The sequence below is a fragment of the Coregonus clupeaformis genome, chromosome 11 (genome assembly GCF_020615455.1).
Source record: "Coregonus clupeaformis isolate EN_2021a chromosome 11, ASM2061545v1, whole genome shotgun sequence".
NCBI lineage: Eukaryota > Metazoa > Chordata > Actinopteri > Salmoniformes > Salmonidae > Coregonus > Coregonus clupeaformis.
This window is the reverse complement of record NC_059202.1, coordinates 2357870-2384388: the sequence shown is the minus strand read 5'-3', so window position 1 is coordinate 2384388 and position 26519 is coordinate 2357870. Positions and strand designations below refer to the sequence as shown.

Genomic DNA, 26519 nt, shown 5'->3' with positions numbered 1-26519 from the left:
CTCGGGGATTAGAACCAGTGACCTTTCAGTTACTGGCACAACGCTCTTAACCACTAAGCTACCTGCCGCCCCAAAGCCATCGATGACGTCACACCATTTATTCCGATGTGAAGACTCAATAGTGCATTTGAAGCTCAGGAAGTCTGTTTTAGCTTACTAAAATGGAATCTCATGGGGGGGATTTTCAAGACATAACGTCGCAGTTTCTAAACCCAGAGGCGCATCATCGCAAGACTTCCGGGAATGCTTGCGAAACAGACCAAGCAGACCAGGCCGGGGTTTGAGAAGTCGATGAGAGAAGTGAAATTCTTCTTTATTTGTTAATTTTCTCAAAATCTAAATCCACAACCTAGATTTGAGCCAATGTCTTAAGTAGTTGAACATGTTATTACTCCAACCTCGTGAAAGTGACAAACTGACACGTTTACATTTTTGTCAAAAGCAACTTGATATCGAAGGAGTACCTTTGATTTGACGGCCTGCACATGCGCAGTTCGGCGCAAGACAACCGTTAGACCCGATAACGTATTTCTGTGCATGAACGTCGCCATGACATCGCTTACAAATGTGATCAGGGATTTCTATTGGAGAAGCAGTTTCTGCATATCTTCATACTGCACTGTCTTTTGATAACATGCTCAGTTTGAGCTACTCCAGGAAGTGACGTTGCAGGCTAGCTCAGTGCTGCCCACTCTCATTGAGTATCTCAAGTTGAAGGCCAACCAGGGTTGAAAACAATAGCATTCCCCACAGTCCTAAACAGCAGTATGATACAAGATTATAGAGATGAATACTTGCACAGCAAGAATCGTTTTTACGACCACAGTTTGAGAAAAGTGTCTAAGTTTGCTTTAATTGTAATATAATCAACACTATTATAGATTGTATACATTCATCGTAGAGGCATAGTAAAGATTTTTGCTAAATTATTTTGAAATCCCTGACAAAAACATTGAACATCAAGGTAGATCATTCCAAAACTGACAGTTTGGTAGTTTTGCATTTTTCTTCATCTATTAGAAATACAGTATCTCATGTAGCATTGGCAACTGCAAATAAAGTTCTCCACACAGTATATCAAAGTTGTGTGAAAAGCCATTATAGAAGAAGTCAACCACCCCAAAATGTAAATATGATTGAGAACAACCAAAACACACACTTATGCACACACCAAAGTGTTTTGTGTAATACATCTCTGTCCATTCAAGTAGAATGAGCAGAAATGTTGATTGGCTGCTCGCCTTCTTACTCTACCCTCAATAGTGGTATCATCATCACCATGGGCCTCTTCTTCCTACATTTCCCATCAGACCTTCTGCCAGTGCTGGAAGGAGGGCGAGCCCATCTGCAGCCCCACGAAGAACACCTGGTAGCGGTGCTTCCACATGACGAAGGCCCCCAGGGCACACACCAGGGCTTGGGTCAGGTTCAGGGCAATCTGAAGCAGGAAGTACAACTTCAGGGTGCCTGTGACCTCTCCGCAGTCGCTGACTCCCGCGTAGGTGAAGGTCCTGGCGATTGGGTCGTGGGGGTCCAGGGTGCACAAGCAGTCATCTCCCACCTCCAGGCAGCTGAAGCCGTTGGTCTGGGCGTAGTGATGGCCAGAGAAGGCCATGACCAGGACAGAGAGGACCAGGCCCACCGTGCACAGGATGAAGTACAGCAACTGGAGGGGGAGAAGAGAGGAAGTGAGCTCGTGTGGTGTAGTGTAGTGAATCATAGCATAGCTAAGCATAGTGGGGGATAAATACTTAGAGGGAGGTCATCCTTAAGGACAACTGCAGGGTCATGTTTAGCCCGAAATTAGATACATTATTTGAAATAGAGGACAGACTACCAATAACAACGATATTTCACAGCTTTTTCTGTGTTGGAGCCTGAACATGACCCTGGTTGTCTACACTAGGGCTAAGACGACTGGAGTTGTATGTCTTTACTCAGCTTACTGTAGCACATTCAATGACTGATTGAAGTGACTTAAGTGTTAGCAGGCTATAGTGAACCAGGTATGCCCACTCTCTAGCCATATCAGTTTCCAATCTAAATAGGTTTCTGTCTGCTAACGATTATCTCCCCGCAGAGCACCAATAAATACCAGCAGATCCTGGCTACCAGCCAGAGGTAGAACCTGACAGAGCAAGACTGTCTTAAAGGGGAACTTCACCACTTTTTAACCTCATATTCATTATGTCCAGCACAGCAGCACCATACCGGTGTTTCCATATTTGAAAACCTAAATGTTCTACATGTAGTCAATTAGCTTAGATAAGAAGAAAATGACCCCCTATGATGTCATATGGGGTCATTTTCTAAAGAATTCAGTCATTTTCACACAAAAAAACATTCTAGTTGAAAAGGATTATGTAGACAGTGTTCCTGTGAGAATCCCATGCAGCTGCCTCCCACTGTACCTTTACCCACATGCTGTGTATTTGTGTTTGTACAGGTAACTGCCAAAATAAAGGAAACACTTGAGTAAATGAGGGATACAAAGTCTGGTTCCTGAGTTAATTAAGCAATTAACATCACAGCATGCTTAAAGTCATGAATAAAAATGGCCAGTTGCCCATTATTTTGGCTAGAAGAAAAGTTCTCGGTGACTTTGAAAGACGGGTTTCAAAGGAGTGTTTGTGTGTGTGTGTGACCAGATCTCAACCCAATTGAACACTTACGGGAGATTGTGGAGCACCTGAGATGGCATTTTCCACCACAATCAACAAAACACCAATGATGTAATTTCATGTGGAAGAATGGTGTCGCATCCCTCCAATAGAGTTCCAGACACTTGTAAAATCTATGCCAAGGACAATTGAAACTGTTTTGGCGGCTCGTGGTGGCCGAACACAATATTAAGACACTTTGTTGGTGTTTCCTTTATTTTGGCAGGTGCCTGTATGTCCACATTGTGTAAACGGGGTCTAAAATACAGCTTGATAATGTGCAAGAGGGGCTTTGTATGGTTTATGTAATTACAGTGTACAATAGCACTAGCCATTCATCTAAATCCACAGGTTACGTAACAGAGTCCTGATTCGCACTGTATTCACACTCCGTTATATGCCGATTATAGTATTATGTCATGTTTGATGCTTGCTTGATTTGAAATGGCGGTAAAAAAAAAAAAAACTGCGGGGAAATATGGAGAACTGAAGTACGTCATGAGATGTATTGTACTGCTAACTGTTGTACATAAATGACATAAAGAGAAGAGCATCACAAAGCCTTTCATATATCGCTGTACTCAAAGTATTTTATGTTATGAACTTTAGGAAGACATAAAGAAAGGAAAAATAGGGAGAATAGATTTACGCCACTGAATGTAGATTGTATTACTTTTTAAATGTATTGTTCTGTTTATACACGTTATAAGTCTACTTTTACATACATTTTGAGTGGAGGAAGTCCAAAATATTGTATTTGTACGCAGCTCAGTCACAATGGGCAAACAGTGGTGGGCGTACTCTAATTGATTGGAAATTCCAACTGCCTACATTTTATGGCCAATTAAATGAGACAATCAAGTCATGTCCAATAACTGTGCTCATCTACCCATAGGCCTCCTACAGAACCTTGCCAGTAGGCATGCTGTGCTCTGCATTTCTCTCTGGCCCTATACTGTACATACAGTATCACATTCAAGGTGCAACCACATGCACAAACTGTCAGAAACCGTCTCGGGAAGCTCATCTGCGTGCTCGTCGTCCTCACCAGGGTCTTGACCTGACTGCAGTTCAGCCTCGTAACCGACTTCAGTGGGCAAATGCTCACCTTCGATGGCCACTTGGACGCTGGAGAAGTGTGCTCTTCACGGATGAATCACAGTTTCCACTGTACCGGGCAAATGGCAGACGTGTGGCTGAGTGGTTTGCTGATGTCAACCTTGTGAACAGAGTGCCCCATGGTGGCGGTGGGGTTATGGTATGGGCAGGCATAAGCTACGGACAACGAACACAATTGCATTTTATCGATGGCAATTTGAATGCACAGAGATACCGTGACCAGATCCTGAGGCCCATTGTCATGCCATTCATCCGCCGCCATCACCTCATGTTTCAGCATGGTAATGCTGCTAGGATCTGTACACAATTACTGGAAGCTGAAAATGTTCCTGCATACTCACCAGGCATATCACCCATTGAGCATGTTTGGAATGTTCTGGATCGACGTGTACGACAGCGTGTTCCAGTTCCCGCCAATATCCAACAACTTCGCACAGCCATGGAAGAACAGTGGTACAACATTCCACAGGCCACAATCAACAGCCTGATCAACTATATGTGAAGGAGATGTGTCGCACTGCATGAGGCAAATGGTGGTCACACCAGATACTAACTGGTTTTCTGATCCACGCCCCTACTTTCTTTTTAAGGTGTCTGTGACCAACAGATGCATATTTGTATTCCCAGTCATGTGAAATCCATAGATTAGGGCCTAATTTATTTACGTTCACTGATTTCCTTAAATGAACTGTAACTCCGTAAAATCTTTGAAATTGTTGCATGTTGCGTTTATATTTTTGTTCAGTGTATTAGAACAGTCACAAAGTGCAAACCCCGCCCATCTGGCATTACAGCTATGCTAAAACAAGTATTTTAAAGATTTTAAATAGTATTTGAACCCAGGTCTGCATACAGTATGTCAATGTGGCAATCAATGTTCTCTGTGTTGTAGTATATTGGCCCTACACGTTAGTCTAAATCAGATTAACTGGCTCTAACAACAACCTTTGTATGGTTGATTTGAATGAGACGGGAAATGTGTTTGATAATGAATGGCATTCTCCTGTATAAACATGACTAATCATCCCATTAGAGAGAGTTTGCCTTGGTCTCTGCTCAGTTGGACAGGAAATTGTGTCAGAGGGCATGTGGGTCTCACTTTGGCGATGAATTGCATGGAGGTCCTCTCGTCTGGTACGTAGGTGATGCAGTAGAGGACGAAGCCCAGCAAGGAGACCACACACAACTAGAGTAACATAGAACACAGAGAAAAATGGATTTAGTGGGGGTCTACAAGTATACTTGGTAAGTTCATCATTCTCCAATGTATACTTAAAAAATACAAAGGCTGCTTTGAAAAGGTTTATATACTGGTATTTAGTCCAGATCATTATGAGATGATTTTAAGACCATAGGGGTCATGCATGCTCATGAAAGTCTTACAATGCATTATAACTACATCATAATGCATTATACCTGCATGCTTAAAGTAAAGTGTTACCAGCACTGGTTTTTATTTTCTGAATGGCATATGTGTTATTGGGAAACTGAATCCATTCGGATTCAGATATTCATCCCAGGATTTGATCTGCTGATACGAAGTGTTGCCATGGTTTTCTAACACGCGCACACACACACACACACACACACACACACACACACACACACACACACACACACACACACACACACACACACACACACACACACACACACACACACACACACACACACACACACACACACACACACACACACACACACACACACACACACACACACACACACACACACACACACACACACACACACACACACACACACACACACACACACACACACACACACACACACACACCACATACAAGCAAACCTCTTATCTTACTTGCAGCTGAGAGGGGTCTCTTCAACCCTCTTCAAGCTGTTTATCCCAAGTTCACTATTGATATTGTACACTTGGCCAAATTGTCATCTGATAACATTATCAATGCTATGGCAAATTATATAGTTTTCCTCCTTTTTTGCGATCTTGTGACTAACATGCAGCATCTAACTTAATTGATTTCCCCAGGTTCTTAAGCGGTCAGAATTCTCTAGAAGGATCTTGGTGACCTCAGTGTTTGTCACCGGGTCGTGAGTCACATGAGGACAGAACTCGAGATAGATGTACCCTGTGTGTGCTGAGATGCTTCCGATTGCACACATCTGTACACACTGTAATTAAGGCATACAGGAAGCTGAGGCTAAACAACATGTTTTTCTCCTCTACAGAAATGCAAACATGAAATATCTCACATAGATTACATGATTTTGTTAAAGAAATGCTCACTATCATACATTGCCTAGAAAAACAATACTAGTATAGACAGTAGGGGAACATACCTAGTCAGGCCCCTGTGTTATCATTAGTAGGCCTCTTTAGCCTTGGGGCTTAAAGGGTTCATCATTGTAGTTTTTATAGAGTGAAATATAATTTGTAGTAGCATGAGAAGAACATTCAAAATTCAATATGGAAATGCTGTGTCTTATGTAACTTGTATTACTTCTAACCATGTGAGACCCAAGCATAGATCCAAATGAGGAAAATGTTTTTTATTACCCTTCAGAAATACACAATGTGACCAAAAGTATGTGGACTCCTGCTTGTCGAACATCTCATTCCAAAATCATGGGCATTAATATGGAGTTGATCCCCCCTTTGCTGCTTTAACAGCCTCCACTTCTCTTGGAAGGCTTTCCACTAGATGTTGGAACATTGCTGCGGGGACTTGCTTCCATTCAGACACGAGCATTAGTGAGGTCGGGCACTGATGTTGGGCGATTAGGCCTGGCTCACAGTCGGCGTTCCAATTCATCCCAAAGGTGTTCGATGGAGTTGAGGTCAGGGCTGTGTGCAGGCCAGTCAAGTTCTTCCACACCGATCTCAACAAACCATCTCTGTATGGATCTCGTTTTGTGCACAGGGGCATTGTCATGCTGAAACAGGAAAGGGCATTCCCCAAACTGTTCCCACAAAGTTATTAGCACTGAATCGTCTAGAATGTCATTGTATGCTGTAGCGTTAATATTTCCCTTCACTGGAACTAAGGGGCCTAGCCCGAAGTATGAAAAAGAGCCCCAGACCGTTATTCCTCCTACACCACCAAACTTTACAGTTGGCACTATGCATTGGGGCAGGTAGCGTTCTCCTGGCATCCGCCAAACCCAGATTCGCATGGTGATCCTAGGCTTGTGTGCGGCTGCTCGGCCATGGAAACCTATTTCATGAAGCTCCCGATGAACAGTTCTTGTGCTGACGTTGCAACCGAGGACAGACGATTTTTACGTGCTACGCGCTTCACACTCGGCGGTCCCATTCTTTGAGCTTGTGTGGCCTACCAAGTCGCAGCTGAGCCGTTGTTGCTCCTAGATGTTTCCACTTCACAATAACAGCACTTACAGTTTACCGTGGCAGCTCTAGCAGGGCAGGAATTTGATGAACTGACTTGTTGGAAAGGTGGTATCCTAGGACGGTGCCATGTTGAAAGTCACTGAGCTCTTCAGTAAGGCCATTCTACTGCCAATGTTTGTCTATGGAGATTGCATGGCAGTGTGTTCGATTTTATACACTTGTCAGCAACGGCTGTGGCTGAAATAGCCTATTCCACTAATTTGAAGTGGTGTCCACATACTTTTGTATATATAGTGTACTTGTAATAGGCCTCTGATTATGAAAATAATCAGTTTTTTGAATTTTAAGTTTGCTCAAAAAGATCTGGAAACGTTGCAAAAATGCAACATTGGGCTTCAATGGTAGGAAAATGTGTGTTAATAAAAAAAACTGTGAAATTCACATCAAAATGGATCAAAAGCATTTACATATTAAACTGAAATGAAGTCCTATTTTGTCTGAAATAGCCAAATTGATCAATTCGATCGATCCACATTTTTTAAATATCGCTGTCAAAAACATATGTATTTTGAAAGGATCAACTATTTGGTGGGTTTTGTACGCATGGAGCACATCTAACTTACTTTTAATAATATTTGGTTGTATAATTCTGGATTTATGTATAGAGAGAACCTCCTATCTTACTTCTTTACCATAAAATGAATGGTCATCAAAGGCAGTATTCTTACCTCATAAACCACACACAAAAAAACTAACAAAAAGGGTAGTTTTGTTCTTTTGATGTGTAGAGGGGACATCAAAGTTACTCTTGAAGTATTTTGTTGTCCATATTTGCAGAATTTTGAAGGAGAACAATCTCTCTAACTTGTCAATCAATATATGAATGTAGCCCAATGGCTCAGTTTGGCGACCCTTTAATCCCAATGTTGTGTTTTTGCAACCCTTACAAAACTACGTTTAGCTCTGGCTCAGAATGTTTGTTTATCAATTAACATGTTTTTACATAATCACTTTATCTTAGAGAAGACAGGAAAAAATATGTCTAGTCATTTACTTTCATGGATGGCCTACAACATATGCTTGAATAGGGGACCAGTGTGGTCTTATACAAGTTGACAGGGTTCTAATGTTTCAGAGGCTACTGATGCCACAATAATCATACCAACACACAACAAATACTACTAAGAGATACATCTGGGTCTAAGGAGATGCACTATGTAGTGTTTGACATATTGTTTGAGTTTAGGATCTGTACAGGATGCAATTTAGGAAACGCTGCATTTTTACAACATTGGGTCTCATACAACGTTGTTACTACTGTTATTACTGTGCAGTTACATGGGTATAATGGCAATGTAAAGTAAAGTGCTACTTTCAGTATTATTTGCTTTATTTATCTGTAGACATTAGCTAACTATAGGATTGGGGTAAGAGGCTACTGCCCCACAACTGACTGGCATTCTAGAGTTGTTGTTGTTGTCTTGCCATGACTACAGTTGGGGGAAAGTTTGAAACTTATAGAAGGGTCATCCACGAAATGAGTGCCTTTTGCGTCCCTTTGATATTTTAAGTAGAAATTGTGCACCAATATTGAATTTTAAAAGCATGTTATATCAAATGAAGACCACATGGAGAATTCAATAGATCAGATTTTTATATGAATAAAGGCTTGCTGAAGTGCTAAAATTCAGCATTTTGACATGTCCCTCCGTCAACCCACTTCTAGGAAGGTTTTAACCCACTTAATTACAAAATGTCTCCAAGTTTCACCATCATTGTAAAGCCCTAGTTATTTTGTTGCTTTGACAAAGTCATTTCTGAAGATTATTATTTATTTAATGTGATTAGTGATTGATTTACGCCTGTCCTTCATTTTAAGGTCAACCCTGCTATGTGAACTGAACTCTCATTTTAATATGATGAAACTATTTTTTAAATATTTTTTTCAAAAGAAACATTGAACATCTAATAGTCAAATCATAGAATAAAAGCATGTGAGCTGTTTCAACTCTTGTTGGCCATTTTCTGGTGTTTTGTGGTGGAAAACTGAGTGGGTCGAGCATAACACGTCAACCCTGTTACCCATAGCTAGACAGGCTAGACATTTTTTAACAATAAATAAAAAATGGTGAAGCTTGCATTCAATTGCCACTCCCTGTTACACACAACAATCTAACATTCCCCCTGTCACAACGGGATTTATGGCTGATTTAAGAAGAAATCGTAAACCCTGTTAGTCAACCCTGTTACTTTATTTGGCACTTAGTATGCACTTACTATCGCCATTTTTTAAATTTAACCTCTTGAGATTTACATTGACATTTTAGTCATTTAGCAGACGCTCTTATCCAGAGCGACTTACAGTTAGTGAGTGCATACATTTTCATACTGGCCCCCCGTGGGAAACGAACCCACAACCCTGGTGTTGCAAGCACCATGCTCTACCAACGTTATTACAGAAAGTTAAAATTAGGTGAAATCAAACGTTTCTTTTGACCAAGTTACACTTTCAAAAGAGGTAGAATGACCCAGAAACTCTTTAAGCCAGTTAACTATTTATAGAGGAGATCGATCTAATCAACAGTGAGAGAGTGAGGGAGACAATGTGAAAATAACGTCAAGTTAATTGGTAGCAGTCAACATGTTGACATTTAGAATGTCAACCAATTTGTTCAATGAGACTGAGGGATGTTCACGCGGGTCATCCCTTATAAAAACAAGGCAAACAAGGCAACTTTTAACCTGAAACTTGATCATAATTGTTATTTATTTTTGCCTGGCCAGGAATAAAATAACTGTATATGAAAAACTGCAGCCACTGTATGTCACTGCATGGCACACTACGCTCCATATTGAAAAGGGAGTACATCTGAAATCATTCCCTATGTAAAACCACATGGCACTAGTAAATGACTATGAGTCACCCTATCCATGTGCCATGTTTATCTCTGAGTCATTTAGGGTGGGGAACTTTCCCATTAAAACACTGAGGTTGAAACAGCTATAGAAAAGGCAGTTAAGCATGATAAACAACCCTTATTTTGAGTTTAGATGAAACTAATGTAAGATAATGTGTGAATAGAGAGATAAGGCTGATAAGTAGGAATGTGTACATGCAGTCAGGGCAAGGTAGACGTACAGTAGGGACAAAGTCTGAGTAGAAGGACATCTGGCGTACAAATTGAAGAGGTAGCAATTAGTAATGGACCAGAGTGCCATGTGTTGAGACAAAGATGGCGATGAGGAGACAAGATGGCGATGAGGAGGACAAACGTCTGTGTGGCCATGCCATAGCCATACATACTGTATGTGTTTATATACATCATTAGGCCATGCATGTAATGAAGGTAGAAGATGGGTCCATGCAGCTACATTCTGGGGGATGATGCAGTACAACCCAGTGTCCATGCATGCATTGTAGGTGAAGTTCATGGGAGGCGCGGTAGGTAGAGTATCAGGACAAGGGTCCATGACATACGTCCATGACTATCCCAGTCTGCTGTCCCCACATGCTTCAAGATGGCCACCATTGTTCCTGTACCCAAGAATGCAAAGGTAACTGAACTAAATGACTATCGCCCATAGCACTCACTTCTGTCATCATGAAGTGCTTTGAGAGACTAGTCAAGGATCATTTCACCTCCACCTTACCTGTCACCCTAGACCCACTTCAATTTGCATACCCCCAATAGGTCCACAGACGATGCAATCGCCAGCACACTGCCCTATCCCATCTGGACAAGAGGAATACCTATGTAAGAATACTGTTCATTGAATATAGCTCAGCATTCATCGCCATAGTACCCTCCAAGCTCATCATCAAGCTTGGGTCCTGGACTTCCTGGCGGGCCGCCTCCAGGTGGTGAAGGTAGGAAACAACATTTCCACTTCGCTGATCCTCAACACTGGGGCCCCACAAGGGTGTGTGCTCAGCCCCATCCTGTACTCCCTGTTCACCCATGACTGCGTAGCCATGCACGCCTCCAACTCAATCATCAAGTTTGCAGATGACACACAGTAGTAGGCTTGATTACCATGTAGTTTGCCAATAAAATGGTCTGATGGTCATGTAGATATACTCGGAATACATATCCCAAATGAAATAAATGATCTCACTCCAATAACTTTTAATAGAAAGTTAGCAAAAATAGATACGATTTTGCTACCATGGAAATGTAAATACCTGTCTATTTGTGGAAAAATCACCCTGATTAACTCTTTAGTATTATCCCAGTTTACCTACTTGCTTATGGTCTTGCCTACGCCTAGCGAACAGTTTTTTAAATTATATGAGAAAAAACTATTCCATTTTATTTGGAACGGCAAGCCAGGCAAAATTAAACGGGCCTATTTATATAATGACTGAATTCGGAGGACATAAATTATTAAATATTAAAGCATTAGACCTATAACTAAAAGCTTCAGTCATACAAAAGTTATACTTAAATCCGAACTGGTTCTCTAGGAAATTAGTAAGATTGTCTCACCCCATGTTCAATAATGTCCTTTTTCCCTTTATTCAGATTACCAAATATCACTATTTCTAAAACAAGTCATAGAAAGTTGGTTGCAATTTCAATTTAATCCTCCAGAAACGACAGAACAAATAATGCAACAAATATTATGTTAAACTCAAATATACTAATTGATAAAAAAGAAAGAAAAATAATGCCATTATATTTTTATAAAAAATTTTAAAAAAGGTATAATCTTCATAAATTGTATCATAGGTAGCACTGGTGGAGTTATGTCGCACATGCAGCTAACAAAAACATATGGAAATTACCGCAAAAATGAAAGAGGAAAGTGGAAGGGCGAAAAAGTAAGGAACTTGTCTGTTGGCCCTGCATTAAAGAACATAATTGGTTAAAGAAAATTGTGATAAATAAAAAAATATACCAGTTTCATTTAAGGACCAAAGGATTGACAGCCGTACCATATAGATTGCAAAATAGTTGGGAAGAGATTTTTGACGTACCGATTCCATGGCATAGTGTTTATGAACTGCTACGCAAAACGACACCGGATTCAAAACTTAGAATTTTTCAATTTAAATTATTATACAAGATTCTTGCTACCAATAGAATGTTATTTATATGGGGGATACAATCTTCCCACCAGCTCTGCAGATTTTGCTGCGAAGAGACAGAATCATTAGATAATTTGTTTTGGTACTGTCCATTTGTAGCTTGTTTTTGGTCCCAGGTCCAGGAATGGCTGAAGGATTGCAATATTTACCTGGAGCTAACCCTGCAGATAGCGCTATTGGGTGATCTGAAAAGTCATAGTCAATCGATCAATAATATAATAATACTTTTAGCATCTGTAGAAACAATGAGAATAGAAGGGTTCAGAACTTTTGTGAAACATCACAGTACAGTTGAAAAATATATGGCAAATATAAATCCAATATGGATGGTGTTAAGAGATAGATGGGAGGTGTTGAATGGTGCTGAATGATGGGACTAATAACAACTAACAACAACTAATAACAACAAGATAACTAATGTAAAGCATACTGTGTCCATAATAATTATATAGGTTATAGGTTGAGAGCTTTTGTGAAACAGCACAGTTAGAAAAATATGGCATATAGAAGCAAACCAGATGGACATCATGAAATTGATCGGAGGAAATTCAGGAGTAAAAATAAACAAAATATAATTATTGTAGAATTTGACTGTGTCCATAAAATGTATATAGTATGTATAAGCTGGAAGTAGAGGCCTAAGCATTGTTGTTCACTTGTTTACTCCAATTAGGGAAGGGGTGGTGGGGTTGGAAAGTAATAAAGGGAAATATATATTTTTAAAGGATATGTATATATATCTATTTACAGTGGGGAGAACAAGTATTTGATACACTGCCGATTTTGCAGGTTTTCCTACTTACAAAGCATGTAGAGGTCTGTAATTTTTATCATAGGTACACTTCAACTGTGAGAGACGGAATCTAAAACAAAAATCCAGAAAATCACATTGTATGATTTTTAAGTAATTAATTTGCATTTTATTGCATGACATAAGTATTTGATACATCAGAAAAGCAGAACTTAATATTTGGTACAGAAACCTTTGTTTGCAATTACAGAGATCATACGTTTCCTGTAGGTCTTGACCAGGTTTGCACACACTGCAGCAGGGATTTTGGCCCACTCCTCCATACAGAACTTCTCCAGATCCATCAGGTTTCGGGGCTGTCGCTGGGCAATATGGACTTTCAGCTCCCTCCAAAGATTTTCTATTGGGTTCAGGTCTGGAGACTGGCTAGGCTACTCCAGGACCTTGAGATGCTTCTTACGGAGCCACTCCTTAGTTGCCCTGGCTGTGTGTTTCGGGTTGTTGTCATGCTGGAAGACCCAGCCACGACCCATCTTCAATGCTCTTACTGAGGGAAGGAGGTTGTTGGCCAAGACCTCACGATACATGGCCCCATCCATCCTCCCCTCAATACGGTTCAGTCGTCCTGTCCCCTTTGCAGAAAAGCATCCCCATAGAATGATGTTTTCACCTCCATGCTTCACGGTTGGGATGGTGTTCTTGGGGATGTACTCATCATTCTTCTTCCTCCAAACACGGCGAGTGGAGTTTAGACCAAAAAGCTCTATTTTTGTCTCATCAGACCACATGACCTTCTCCCATTCCTCCTCTGGATCATCCAGATGGTCATTGGCAAACTTCAGAAGGGCCTGGACATGCGCTGGCTTGAGCAGGGGGACCTTGCGTGTGCTGCAGGATTTTAATCCATGACGGCGTAGTGTGTTACTAATGGTTTTCTTTGAGACTGTGGTCCCAGCTCTCTTCAGGTCATTGACCAGGTCCTGCCGTGTAGTTCTGGGCTGATCCCTCACCTTCCTCATGATCATTGATGCCCCACGAGGTGAGATCTTGCATGGAACCCCAGACCGAGGGTGATTGACCGTCATCTTGAACTTCTTCCATTTTCTAATAATTGCGCCAACAGTTGTTGCCTTCTCACCAAGCTGCTTGCCTATTGTCCTATAGCCCATCCCAGCCTTGTGCAGGTCTACAATTTTATCCCTGATGTTCTTACACAGCTCTCTGGTCTTGGCCATTGTGGAGAGGTTGTAGTCTGTTTGATTGAGTGTGTGGACAGGTGTTTTTATACAGGTAACGAGTTCAAACAGGTGCAATTAATACAGGTAATGAGTGGAGAACAGGAGGGCTTCTTAAAGAAAAACGAACAGGTGTGTGAGAGCCGGAATTCTTACTGGTTGGTAGGTGATCAAATACTTATGTCATGCAATAAAACGCAAATTAATTACTTAAAAATCATACAATGTGATTTTCTGGATTTTTGTTTTACATTCTGTCTCTCACGGTTGAAGTGTACCTATGATAAAAATTACAGACCTCTACATGCTTTGTAAGTAGGAAAACCTGCAAAATCGGCAGTGTATCAAATACTTGTTCAAATCAAATCAAATCAAATCAAATTGTATTGGTCACATGCGCCGAATACAACAGGTGCAGACATTACAGTGAAATGCTTACTTACAGCCCTTAACCAACAGTGCATTTATTTTAAACAAAAAAGTAAGAATAAAACAACAACAAAAAAGTGTTGAGAAAAAAAGAGCAGAAGTAAAATAAAGTGACAGTAGGGAGGCTATATATACAGTAAAATAAAGTGACAGTAGGGAGGCTATATATACAGGGGGGTACCGTTGCATAGTCAATGTGCAGGAGCACCGGCTAGTTGAGGTAGTTGAGGTAATATGTACATGTGGGTAGAGTTAAAGTGACTATGCATAAATACTTAACAGAGTAGCAGCAGCGTAAAAAGGATGGGGTGGGGGGGCAGTGCAAATAGTCCGGGTAGCCATGATTAGCTGTTCAGGAGTCTTATGGCTTGGGGGTAGAAGCTGTTGAGAAGTCTTTTGGACCTAGACTTGGCACTCCGGTACCGCTTGCCGTGCGGTAGCAGAGAGAACAGTCTATGACTAGGGTGGCTGGAGTCTTTGACAATTTTGAGGGCCTTCCTCTGACACCGCCTGGTATAGAGGTCCTGGATGGCAGGGAGCTTTGCCCCAGTGATGTACTGGGCCGTACGCACTACCCTCTGTAGTGCCTTGCGGTCAGAGGCCAAGCAGTTGCCATACCAGGCGGTGATGCAACCAGTCAGGATGCTCTCGATGGTGCAGCTGTATAATTTTTGAGGATCTGAGGACCCATGCCAAATCTTTTTAGTCTCCTGAGGGGGAATAGGCTTTGTCGTGCCCTCTTCACGACTGTCTTGGTGTGTTTGGACCATGATAGTTCGTTGGTGATGTGGACACCAAGGAACTTGAAGCTCTCAACCTGTTCCACTACAGCCCCGTCGATGAGAATGGGGGCGTGCTCAGTCCTCTTTTTTTTTCCTGTAGTCCACAATCATCTCCTTTGTCTTGGTCACGTTGAGGGAGAGGTTGTTGTCCTGGCACCACACGGCCAGATCTCTGACCTCCTCCCTATAGGCTGTCTCATCGTTGTCGGTGATCAGGCCTACCACTGTTGTGTCGTCGGCAAACTTAATGATGGTGTTGGAGTCGTGCCTGGCCATGCAGTCATGGGTGAACAGAGAGTACAGGAGGGGGACTGAGCACGCACCCCTGAGGGGCCCCCGTGTTGAGGATCAGTGTGGCAGATGTGTTGTTACCTACCCTTACCACCTGGGGGCGGCCCGTCAGGAAGTCCAGGATCCAGTTGCAGAGGGAGGTGTTTAGTCCCAGGATCCTTAGCTTAGTGATGAGCTTAGAGGGCACTATGGTGTTGAATGCTGAGCTGTAGTCAATGAATAGCATTCTCACGTAGGTGTTCCTCTTGTCCAGGTGGGAAAGGGCAGTGTGGAGTGCGATAGAGATTGCATCATCTGTGGATCTGTTGGGGCGGTATGCAAATTGGAGTGGGTCTAGGGTTTCTGGGATTATGCTGTTGATGTGAGCCATGACCAGTCTTTCAAAGCACTTCATGGCTACAGACGTCAGTGCTACGGGTCGGTAGTCATTTAGGCAGGTTATCTTAGAGTTCTTGGGCACGGGGACTATGGTGGTCTGCTTGAAACATGTTGGTATTACAGACTCAGTCAGGGACATGTTGAAAATGTCAGTGAAGACACTTGCCAGTTGGTCAGCACATGCTCGGAGTACACGTCCTGGTAATCCGTCTGGCCCTGCGGCCTTGTGAATGTTGACCTGCTTAAAAGTCTTACTCACATCGGCTACGGAGAGCGTGATCACATAGTCGTCCGGAACAGCTGGTGCTCTCATGCATGCTTCAGTGTTGCTTGCCTCGAAGCGAGCATAGAAGTGGTTTAGCTTCGTCTGGTAGGCTTGTGTCACTGGGCAGCTCGCGGCTGTGCTTCCCTTTGTAGTCTGTAATAGTTTTCAAGCCCTGCCACATCCGACGAGCGTCAGAGCCAGTGTAGTATGATTCAATCTTAGACCTGTATTGACTCTTTGCCTGTTTGATGGTTCGTCGGAGGTCATAGCGGGATTTCTTATAAGCGTCCGGGTTAGAGTCCCGTTCCTTGAAAGCGGCAGCTCTACCCTTTAGCTCAGTGCGGATGTTTCCTGTAATCCATGGATTCTGGTTGGGGTATGTACGTACGGTCACTGTGGGGACGACATCATCGATGCACTTATTGATGAAGCCAGTGACTGATGTGGTGTACTCCTCAATGCTGTCTGAATAATCCCGTAACATGTTCCAGTCTGTGCTAGCAAAACAGTCCTGTAGCTTAGCATCTGCGTCATCTGACCACTTTTTTATTAGCCGAATCACTGGTGCTTCCTGCTTCAGTTTTTGCTTATAAGCAGGAATCAGGAGGATAGAGTTATGGTCAGATTTGCCAAATGGAGGGCGAGGGAGAGCTTTGTATGCGTCTCTGTGTGTGGAGTAAAGGTGGTCTAGAGTTTTTTCCCCTCTGGTTGCACATTTAACATGCTGGTAGAAATGAGGTAGAACGGATTTAAGTTTCCCTGCATTAAAGTCCCCGGCTACTAGGAGCGCTGCATCTGGATGAGCGTTTTCCTGTTGATTAATGGCCTTGTACAACTCATTCAGTGCAATCTTAATGCCAGCATTGGTTTGTGGTGGTAAATAGACAGCTATGAAAAATATAGATGAAAACTCTCTTGGTAAATAGTGTGGTCTACAGCTTATCATAAGATACTCTACCTCAGGCGAGCAAAACCTTGAGACTTCTCCCCACTGTATATGTATGTATGTGTATATGTATGTGTATGTACGTATATCTATATATATACACTACCGTTCAAAATGTTGGGGTCACTTAGAAATGTCCTTGTTTTCGAAAGAAAAGCAATTTTTTTGTCCATTAAAATAACATCAAATTGATCAGAAATACAGCGTAGACATTGTTAATGTTGTAAATGGCTATTGTAGCTGGAAACGTCTGATTTTTTATGGAATATCTACATGGGCGTACAGAGGCCCATTATCAGCAACCATCAGTCCTGTGTTCCAATGGCACGTTGTGTTTGCTAATCCAAGTTTATCATTATAAAAGGCTAATTGATCATTAGAAAACCCTTTTGCAATTATGTTAGCACAGCTGAAAACTGTTGTGCTGATTAAAGAAGCAATAAAACTGGCCTTCTTGAGACTAGTTGAGTATCTGGAGCATCAGCAATTGTGGGTTCGATTACAGGCTCAAAATGGCCAGAAACAAATAACTTTCTTCTGAAACTCATCAGTCTATTCTTGTTCTGAGAAATTAAGGCTATTCCATGCGAGAAATTGCCAAGAAACTGAAGATATTGTACAACGCTGTGTACTACTCCCTTCACAGAACAGCGCAAACTGTCTCTAACCAGAATAGAAAGAGGAGTGGGAGGCCCCGGTGCACAACTGAGCAAGAGGACAAATACATTAGAGTGTCTAGTTTGAGAAACAGACACCTCACAGGTCCTCAACTGGCAGCTTCATTAAATAGTACCCGCAAAACACCAGTCTCAACGCCAACAGTGAAGAGGCGGCTCCGGTATGCTGACCTTCTAGGCAGAGTTGCAAAGAAAAAGCCATATCTCAGACTGGCCAATAAAAAGAAAATATTAAGATGGGCAAAAGAACACAGACACTGGACAGAGGAAGATTGGAAAAAAGTGTTATGGACAGACGAATCGAAGTTTGAGGTGTTCGGATCACAAAGAAGAACATTTGTGAGACGCAGACCAAATGAAAAAATGCTGGAGGAGTGCTTGATGCCATCTGTCAAGCATGGTGGAGGCAATGTGATGGTCTGGGGGTGCTTTGGTGGTGGTAAAGTGGGAGATTTGTACAGGGTAAAAGGGATCTTGAAGAAGGAAGGCTATCACTCCATTTTACAACGCCATGCCATACCCTGTGGACGGCGCTTGATTAGAGCCACTTTCCTCCGACAACAGGACAATGACCCAAAGCACAGCTCCAAACTATGCAAGAACTATTTAGGGAAGAAGCAGTCAGCTGGTATTCTGTCTATAATGGAGTGGCCAGCACAGTCACCGGATCTCAACCCTATTGAGCTGTTGTGGGAGCAGCTTGACCGTATGGTACGTAAGAAGTGCCCATCAAGCCAATCCAACTTGTGGGAGGTGCTTCAGGAAGCATGGGGTGAAATCTCTTCAGATTACCTCAACAAATTGACAACTAGAATGCCAAAGGTCTGCAAGGCTGTAATTGCTGCAAATGGAGGATTCTTTGACGAAAGCAAAGTTTGAAGGACAGAAGTATTATTTCTATTAAAAAGCATTATTTCTAACCTTGTCAATGACTACATTTCCTATGCATTTTGCTATATTTCCTATTCAAACTCATATCATGTATGTTTTCTAAGTGACCCCAAACTTTTGAACGGTAGTGTATAATTATTTGCGAGAAAAAAAAACATATGGGGGATTGGAAGTGATGCAGACAATCACATTTTAGTCATTTAGCAGACACTCTTATCCAGAGTGACTTACAGGAGCAATTAGGGTTAAATGCCTTGCTTAAGGGCACATCGACAGATTTTTCACCTAGTCGGCTCGGGGATTAGAACCAGCAACCTTCCGGTTACTGGCACAACACTCTTACCCACTAAGCTACCTGCCGCCCATTGATGGAAGTTATAATCTATCTGCAATATTAAAGCTGATCTACCCCCAAAAAATAAATGTAAAATACATTTAAAAAACAACGATGAGACAGCCCACAGGGAGGAGGTGAGGGCTCTCGGAGTGTGGTGTCAGGAAAATAACCTCTCACTCAACGTAAAAAAAAACAAGGAGATGATCATGGACTTCAGGAAACAGCAGAGGGAGTACCCCTCTATCCACATAGACAGGACAGCAGTGGAGAAGGTGGAAAGTTTTAAGTTCCTCTGAGTACATATCACTGACAAACTGAAATGGTCCACCCACGCAGACAGTGTTGTGAAGAAGGCGCAACAGCGTCCCTTCAACCTCAGGAGGCTGAATAAATGTGTCTGTCAACTAAAACCCTCAAAAACTTTTACAGATGAACAATTGAGAGCATCCTGTCGGGCTGTATCACCGCCTGGTACGGCAACTGCACCGCCCACAACCGCAGGGCTCTCCAGAGGGTGGTGCAGTCTGCACAACGCATCACCGGGGGCAAACTACCTGCCCTCCAGGACACCTACTGCACCCAATGTCACAGGAAGGACAAAAAGATAATCAAGGACAACTAGCCACTGCCTATTCAAACTCATATCATGTATGTTTTCTAAGTGACCCCAAACTTTTGCACGGTAGTGTATATATATTTGCGAGAAAAAAAAACACATGGGGGATTGGAAGGCGAGGTCAGTACAAGTGCATCAAAGCTGGGACTGAGAGACAGAAAAACTGCTTCTATCTCAAGGCCATCAGACTGTTAAACAGCCATCACTAGCACAGAGAGGCTGCTGCCTACATACAGACTTGAAAATCACTAGTCACTTTAATAATGCCACTTTAATTATGTTTACATATCTTGCATTACCCATCTCATATAATAATATAATAAATAATTATCCAAAGCGACTTACAGTCATGCGTGCATACATTTTTTTGTGTATGGGTGGTCCCGGGGATCGAACCCACTACCTTGGCGTTACAAGCACCGTGCTCTACCAGCTGAGCTACAGACATATGTATATACTGTATTCTTTACTATCTTAATAATGTTTAAATATCTTGCATTACCCATCTCATATGTATATACTGTATTCTATACTATCTATTGCATCTTAGCCTATGCCACTCTGATAATGACATTGCTCATCCATATATTTATCTATTCTTATTCCATTCCTTTACTTAGATTTGTGTGTATTAGGATTTTGTTGTGGAACTGTTAGATAGTACTTGCTAGATATTGCTGCACTGTTGGAACTAGAAGCACAAGCATTTCGCTACACTCGCAATAACATCTGCTAACCATCTGTATGTGACCAATACATTTGATTTGATTTGATTTGAGGTGAGGCTGGACAGAAGGATTAAAGGATAGGGCAGCAACAATAGTGGCCATATTGAGTGTGCATGCATGTAGATCCACAAGGTTGCATTGGGTTGTTAGAGTATGAGGACGAGGATCCATGCGGTCACGTAGTGAGGTGAGGTGAAGATGGACATAGGGACCAAAGAAAGATAAGGCAAAGGCCCATGCAGCTACAACAGTGGCACAAGGCCATATTAAGTGTCCATGCATACAGAAGGACGAGGCGGGTCCATGCTTACAATGATGCCGGCCCAGTGTGGGGTCTCCCTGGCCAGGAGCGAGGGGCTGATGGTGACCATGAGGAAGGCCACGGCTGTGATGGCCACCCCCAGCAGCAGCTGTAGCAGGGCGATGAGCAGGGGGAAGCGACAGCCACAGCACTTGTGGGCATCCTCGGGCGCTGGCCCTCCCTCCTCTGCTTTCCCTCCTTTCTTCTCCTGGATGGGGGGCGCTCCTCCGCTCTTCTCCCCTCCTCCAGATCCCTTCTTTCCTTCTCCCATTCTTCACCTTCTGTCTTGAAATGAGACTTGCGCTTATTCTTCAGCTCCTTGGGAGGTTGTTTTCTCTCTCTCTCTTTTCTCTCTCTTTCCTTTCCCGTTTCTTTGTCAGTGTCTTACCGTTGTGCTGTCTGTTAGTGTGCTACCCTGCTCCCTGCCACGCCCCCCGTTCCCTTCCCCTTCCTGCTCAGGGTTCCTCTCAGCATTACCCCAGCTCGGCTGCTAGGCTATTTGGAACCAGAGAAGGCTCTGAACTAATATGGAAAACATTTAGAGCAGATTCCTGGAGCGGCCCCGGGCGCCACATATAGCAGAGCAGCAGCACACTGTGGAGTATAAGAAGAGGAGGGGAGGGGGGGTGGGGCAGGGAAGACACAAGGGGGGACTCCAACACACGACCAGAAGCACCACTGTGAACAGACAGTTACATAGAAAATGAAGGAAATGTGTTTTAATCTGAAATAAAAAGCAAGTACAGTAGCAGTTAGGCCTATGGGTTAAAGGAAGATTGGCACAGAGGATGTCACCCACGTCATTCTCGAATGAGAGTGATTGGATCACTGTTGTCAACACCATTACACACACAGTAGGGCCAAGTGCTAGAAGCCAAAGTCACATGATTTAGTGGAAGAAGTAATGTGATCGGGAGACATGTGAGGGCATTACTATAGCTCTGATCCTCTATTAAAATGATAAAAACATGGATTAACCTCTACGGGATCAGTGTCCCGTATACGGGACGGTTGCGCTAACGTGTGCTAATGTGATTAGCATGACTTTTGTAAGTAACAACAAACTTTCCAGGACATAGACATGTCTTATATGGGCAGAAAGCTTAAATTCTTGTTAATCTAACTGCACTGTCCAATTTACAGTAGCTATTACAGTGAAAAAAGACCATGCTATTGTTTGAGGAGAGTGCACAACAACAAAAAACTTCACGGCTACTGGTTTGATATATTCACCTCTGAAGGTAAATAATGTACTTACATTCAGTAATCTTGCTCTGATTTATCTCTGAAGGGTCCCAGAGATAAAATGTAGCATAGTTTTGTTTGATAAAATCAATTTTTATATTCAAATGTAGGAACTGGATTCTACAGTTTGAACCACTGCTGTCTCTGGCTCCACACCCACCCCACCCGGCCATCTAGATATGTGAAAGTTAGTGTATAAGCTAATGATCCATCATGTATGACATTCCTGGGAGTGTGTAAACTTACATTTTGTATTACCATATCATTTTTGTATGTTCTCTATAGTTATGTACTTGAAAATGTATCAATTGACCAATTAGGCACATTTGGGCAGACTTGATACAAAATAGTCCAGTATTGCAATGCTTCACTGGATCAATCTGAAACTTTGCACACAAACTGCTGCCATCTAGTGGCCAAAATCTAAATTGCGCCTAAACTGCAATATTATATTGTGGCCTTTCTCTTGCATTTCAAAGATCATGGAACAAAAAAATTATAGAAAATGTTTGTAGTACCTTTTACCAGATCAATGTGTTATATTCTCCTACATTAATGGTCCCGTGTAGCTCAGTTGGTAGAGCATGTTGTTTGCAACGCCAGGGTTGTGGGTTTGATTCCCATGGGGGGCCAGTATGAAAATGTAGATAAGAGCGTCTGCTAAATGACGTACATGTAATTAATTTCACATTTCCACAAACTTCAAAGTGTTTCCTTTCAAATGGTATCAAGAATATGCATATCCTTGCTTCAAGTCCTGAGCTACAGACAGTTAGATTTGGGTATGTCATTTTAGGCGAATATTGAAAAAAGGGTCCGATCCTTAAGAGGTTAATTGGTCCAATTACAGTTCAGCTTCCAGGGTATGTAAGGAATTTGGGGGTATTTTATTAAATAGCTATGCCAAAGTAATGGAATAAGTCATTAAATATTATTATATGGTTTCAGAGAAGAAGAAAAAGTTTGTAAGAAATGTGATGCACAAACTCTAAATAGTCAGATCTTTCACAACATTATTGTTTAATAGATAAAAATGCTGTAGAAGTAGCTACATTATGTCTTGACATCAGCATTTTTATCTTAAAGACTTAAAAACATTCCCCAGAAAATAAATATCAACTCATATTTGAAGAATCCATTTCATCAACTTTTGTATGGATATTGTATGATGCCCTACAAAGCCCCTCTCAGACGTTGAGCAGCCAGCCTACAGGACTCTTTTTGTTCCTAGTGTTGGTACACTGGTTCTACACTGGTAGAACAGGGAGGTTGGCAACTGGTGTGGTGCTAGACTTACAGCCCCCATTCCTGCCACCACATCGCTCTTGACCACTGCTGAGTGAAACATATGGCTTCATCTGTCACAACAACTACCCTGCAATATGATGCATGATCTACTGGTAATAAGAACCAATACTATTCTTAGGGTCAGAAGTTTTTTCCGGACATCATGTGACTTGACCAGGAAAAACTCTTGGCACTATAGCCTAGGGAATCCAGCATTTTTATCTGGTCAGGTCACATGGTTAAGGAAAACTCATATGGCCCTAAGTAAAATCCCAGCAAACCATTTTTGGTTACCTATCCCAGAACATTAGTACCCAGCTAGCACATAATGTTCTGAGAACCATTTGTTTCTTAGCTGGGAATTTCAGTACTTAAGCATAACATTTTCTATAGGTTTCCTCATGGTTCTATTTAAAGTCATGTTCTCAGAACATTCAGAGAACGTTAAGAAACAGCGTTCTTCTGTGGCAATTTCAGTACTTCAGCATAATGTTTTCTGCAGGTTTCCTCATGGTTCTATTTATAGTAATATTCTCAGAACGTTCAGAGAATGTTAAGAAACAATGTTCTTCTGTGGGAATTTCAGTACTTCAGCATAACGTTTTCTGAAGGTTTCATCATGGTTCTATTTAAAGTCACGTTCTCAGAACATTAGAAAACGTTCCATAAAACAAGAAAACATTAGTAACATTCAAAAACATTCTAAGAATATTATTTAAATAAGGTAAATGATCACGCCCCGCGGAAATCTAATTAGCATAATAAAATATTCCCCATACAAATCTGTCAGTTTAAACTAGAGATATCAGTTTTTTTTGCACTGGATGTGACACAATCCACCGCATCCGCCTATGTTGCACTTCCGCATCTGCGGTGAAAGGCGACAGAGCTAGAGCAGTGTTTGTCAGACCATGAGACATCCCGAAAATCGGTCTTCTCACAAAATCGTCTGTAGCGTCTGAACGGTTTGGCCTATATACTATTATGACCTCTATGGAAAGATGACTCTCACAAACACAATGTTGTTCTCCGTTTTGCTCTACGACCCCCACAATCATCTTGGGACTCGTCTGAAGTTGGTACAGCCGATCTGCCAACTTCTGTCTGTAGTGTCCGAACAGTTTGGGCTACACACTAATATGACCCCTCTGTGGAAAGGTGAGACTCTCGTACATGTCGATTGTTATGCTCTAGGATGCCCACAGGCCTCACAAGATTCATCTGAAGGTCCCCTGATACCAGATGAAAAAATGAATGGAAGTATACAGTGCATTCGGAAAGTATTCAGACCCCTTGACTTTTTCCACACTTTGTTACGTTACTGCCTTATTCTAAAATGGATTATATTGTTTTTTTCCCTCATCAACCTACACACAATGCCCCATAATGACAAAGCAAAAACAGGTTTTTATACATTTTTGCTAATGTATAAAAGAACACAACTGAAATATCACATTTATATAAGTATTCCAACCCTTTTCTCAGTACTTTGTTGAAACACCTTTGGCAGAGAATACAGCCTCGAGTCTTCTTGGGTATGATGCTACAAGCTTGGCACACCTGTATTTGGGGAGTTTCCCACATTCTTCTCTGCAGATCCCCTGAAGCTCTGTCAGGTTGGATGGGGAGCGTCGCTGCACAGCTATTTTCAGGTCTCTCCAGAGATGTTCGATCGGGTTCAAGTCCGGTCTCTAGCTGGGCCACTCAAGGACATTCAGAGACTTGTCCCGAAGCCACTCCTGCGTTGTCTTGGCTGTGTGCTTAGGGTCGTTGTCCTGTTGGAAGGTGAACCTTCTCCCCAGTCTGACGTCCTGAGCGCTCCGGAGCAGGTTTTCATCAAGGATCTCTCTGTTCTTTGCTCCGTTCATCTTTCTCTCGATCCTGACTAGTCTCCCAGTCCCTGCCGCTGAAAAAATCCCCACAACATTATGCTGCCACCACCATGCTTCCTCCAGACGTGATGCTTGGCATTCAGGCCAAAGAGTTCAATCTTGGTTTCATCAGACCAGAGAATCTTGTTTCTAATGTTCTGAGAATCCTTTAGGTTCCTTTTGGTAAACTCCAAGCGGGCTGTCATGTGCATTTTACTGAGGAGTGGCTTCCGTCTGGCCACTCTACCATGCTGCAGAGATGGTTGTCCTTCTGGAAGGTTCTCCCATCTCCACAGAGGAACTCTGGAGCTCTGTCAGAGTGACCATTGGGTTCTTGGTCACCTCCCTGACCAAGGCCCTTCTCCCATGATTGCTCAGTTTGGACTTATTTATATGGTTCCATCATTTGCAAATAAATTCATTAAAAATCCTACAATGTGATTTTCTGGATTTTTTTTTCTCAATTTGTCTGTCATAGTTGACGTGTACCTATGATGAAAATTACAGGCCTCTCTCATCTTTTTAAGTGGGAGAACTTGCACAATTGGTGGCTGACTAAATACTTTTTTCCCCCACTGTAGACAGGTGTCTGCCTTTCCAAATCATGTCCAATCAATTGAATTTACCCCAGGTGGACTCCAATCAAGTTGTAGAAACATCTCAAAGATGATCAATGGAAACAGGATGCACCTGAGCTCAATTCCGAGTCTCATAGCAAAGAGTCTGAATACTTATATATATAATGCATTTCAGGTTTTTATTTATTTATAAATTTGCAAGAATTTATAAAAATCTGTTTTTGCTTTGTCATTATGGGGTATTGTGTGTAGATTGATGATGATTTTTTTTTTTAATCCATTTTGGAATAAGGCTGTAATGTAACAAAATGTGGAAAAAGTTAAAGGGTCTGAATACTTTCCGAATGCACTGTATATGGAGACTGTTTAGTGACAAAAGTAAGGGGTTAAATACATGTAAAAAAACAATAAAAAAATAAAAAAAACTCTTCCTGACCTTTCTTATATCTCTCAGCTATAGGACAGACACTTCAGAACAAATTTCCTTTAGATTTTTTTGGGGGACTATCTGTTGTTCCATGTTGTGAATATGTTATGCAATGCCTTTGTATGGGCTAATAGCAATAAGTCAAAATAAAAATGTTTATCAAATGTTTTTTCTTAAATCATTTGTTATACTTCAAGGGGTCTTAAAATTCAAAATCAAATAGCAAAATGACCCTCCCCCGGCTTAGACAGGGGTTAGCCTATTATGAGTTAAAAACATATACAG

General features: G+C 41.9%; 1 protein-coding gene across 1 annotated transcript; it reads right to left on the bottom strand.

Moving 5' to 3' along the window:
- LOC121577004 (sarcospan) lies at nucleotides 1–21384 on the bottom strand. The gene is made up of 3 exons (XM_041890680.2): nucleotides 20837–21384; nucleotides 4879–4965; nucleotides 1–1666 (listed from the first exon to the last, which is right to left on the bottom strand). The coding sequence occupies exons 1-3, from the start codon at nucleotides 21095–21097 to the stop codon at nucleotides 1307–1309; spliced, it is 708 nt and encodes a 235-aa protein (XP_041746614.1). The 5' UTR covers nucleotides 21098–21384; the 3' UTR covers nucleotides 1–1306.
- Between the last annotated feature and the right edge of the window lie 5135 nt (nucleotides 21385–26519).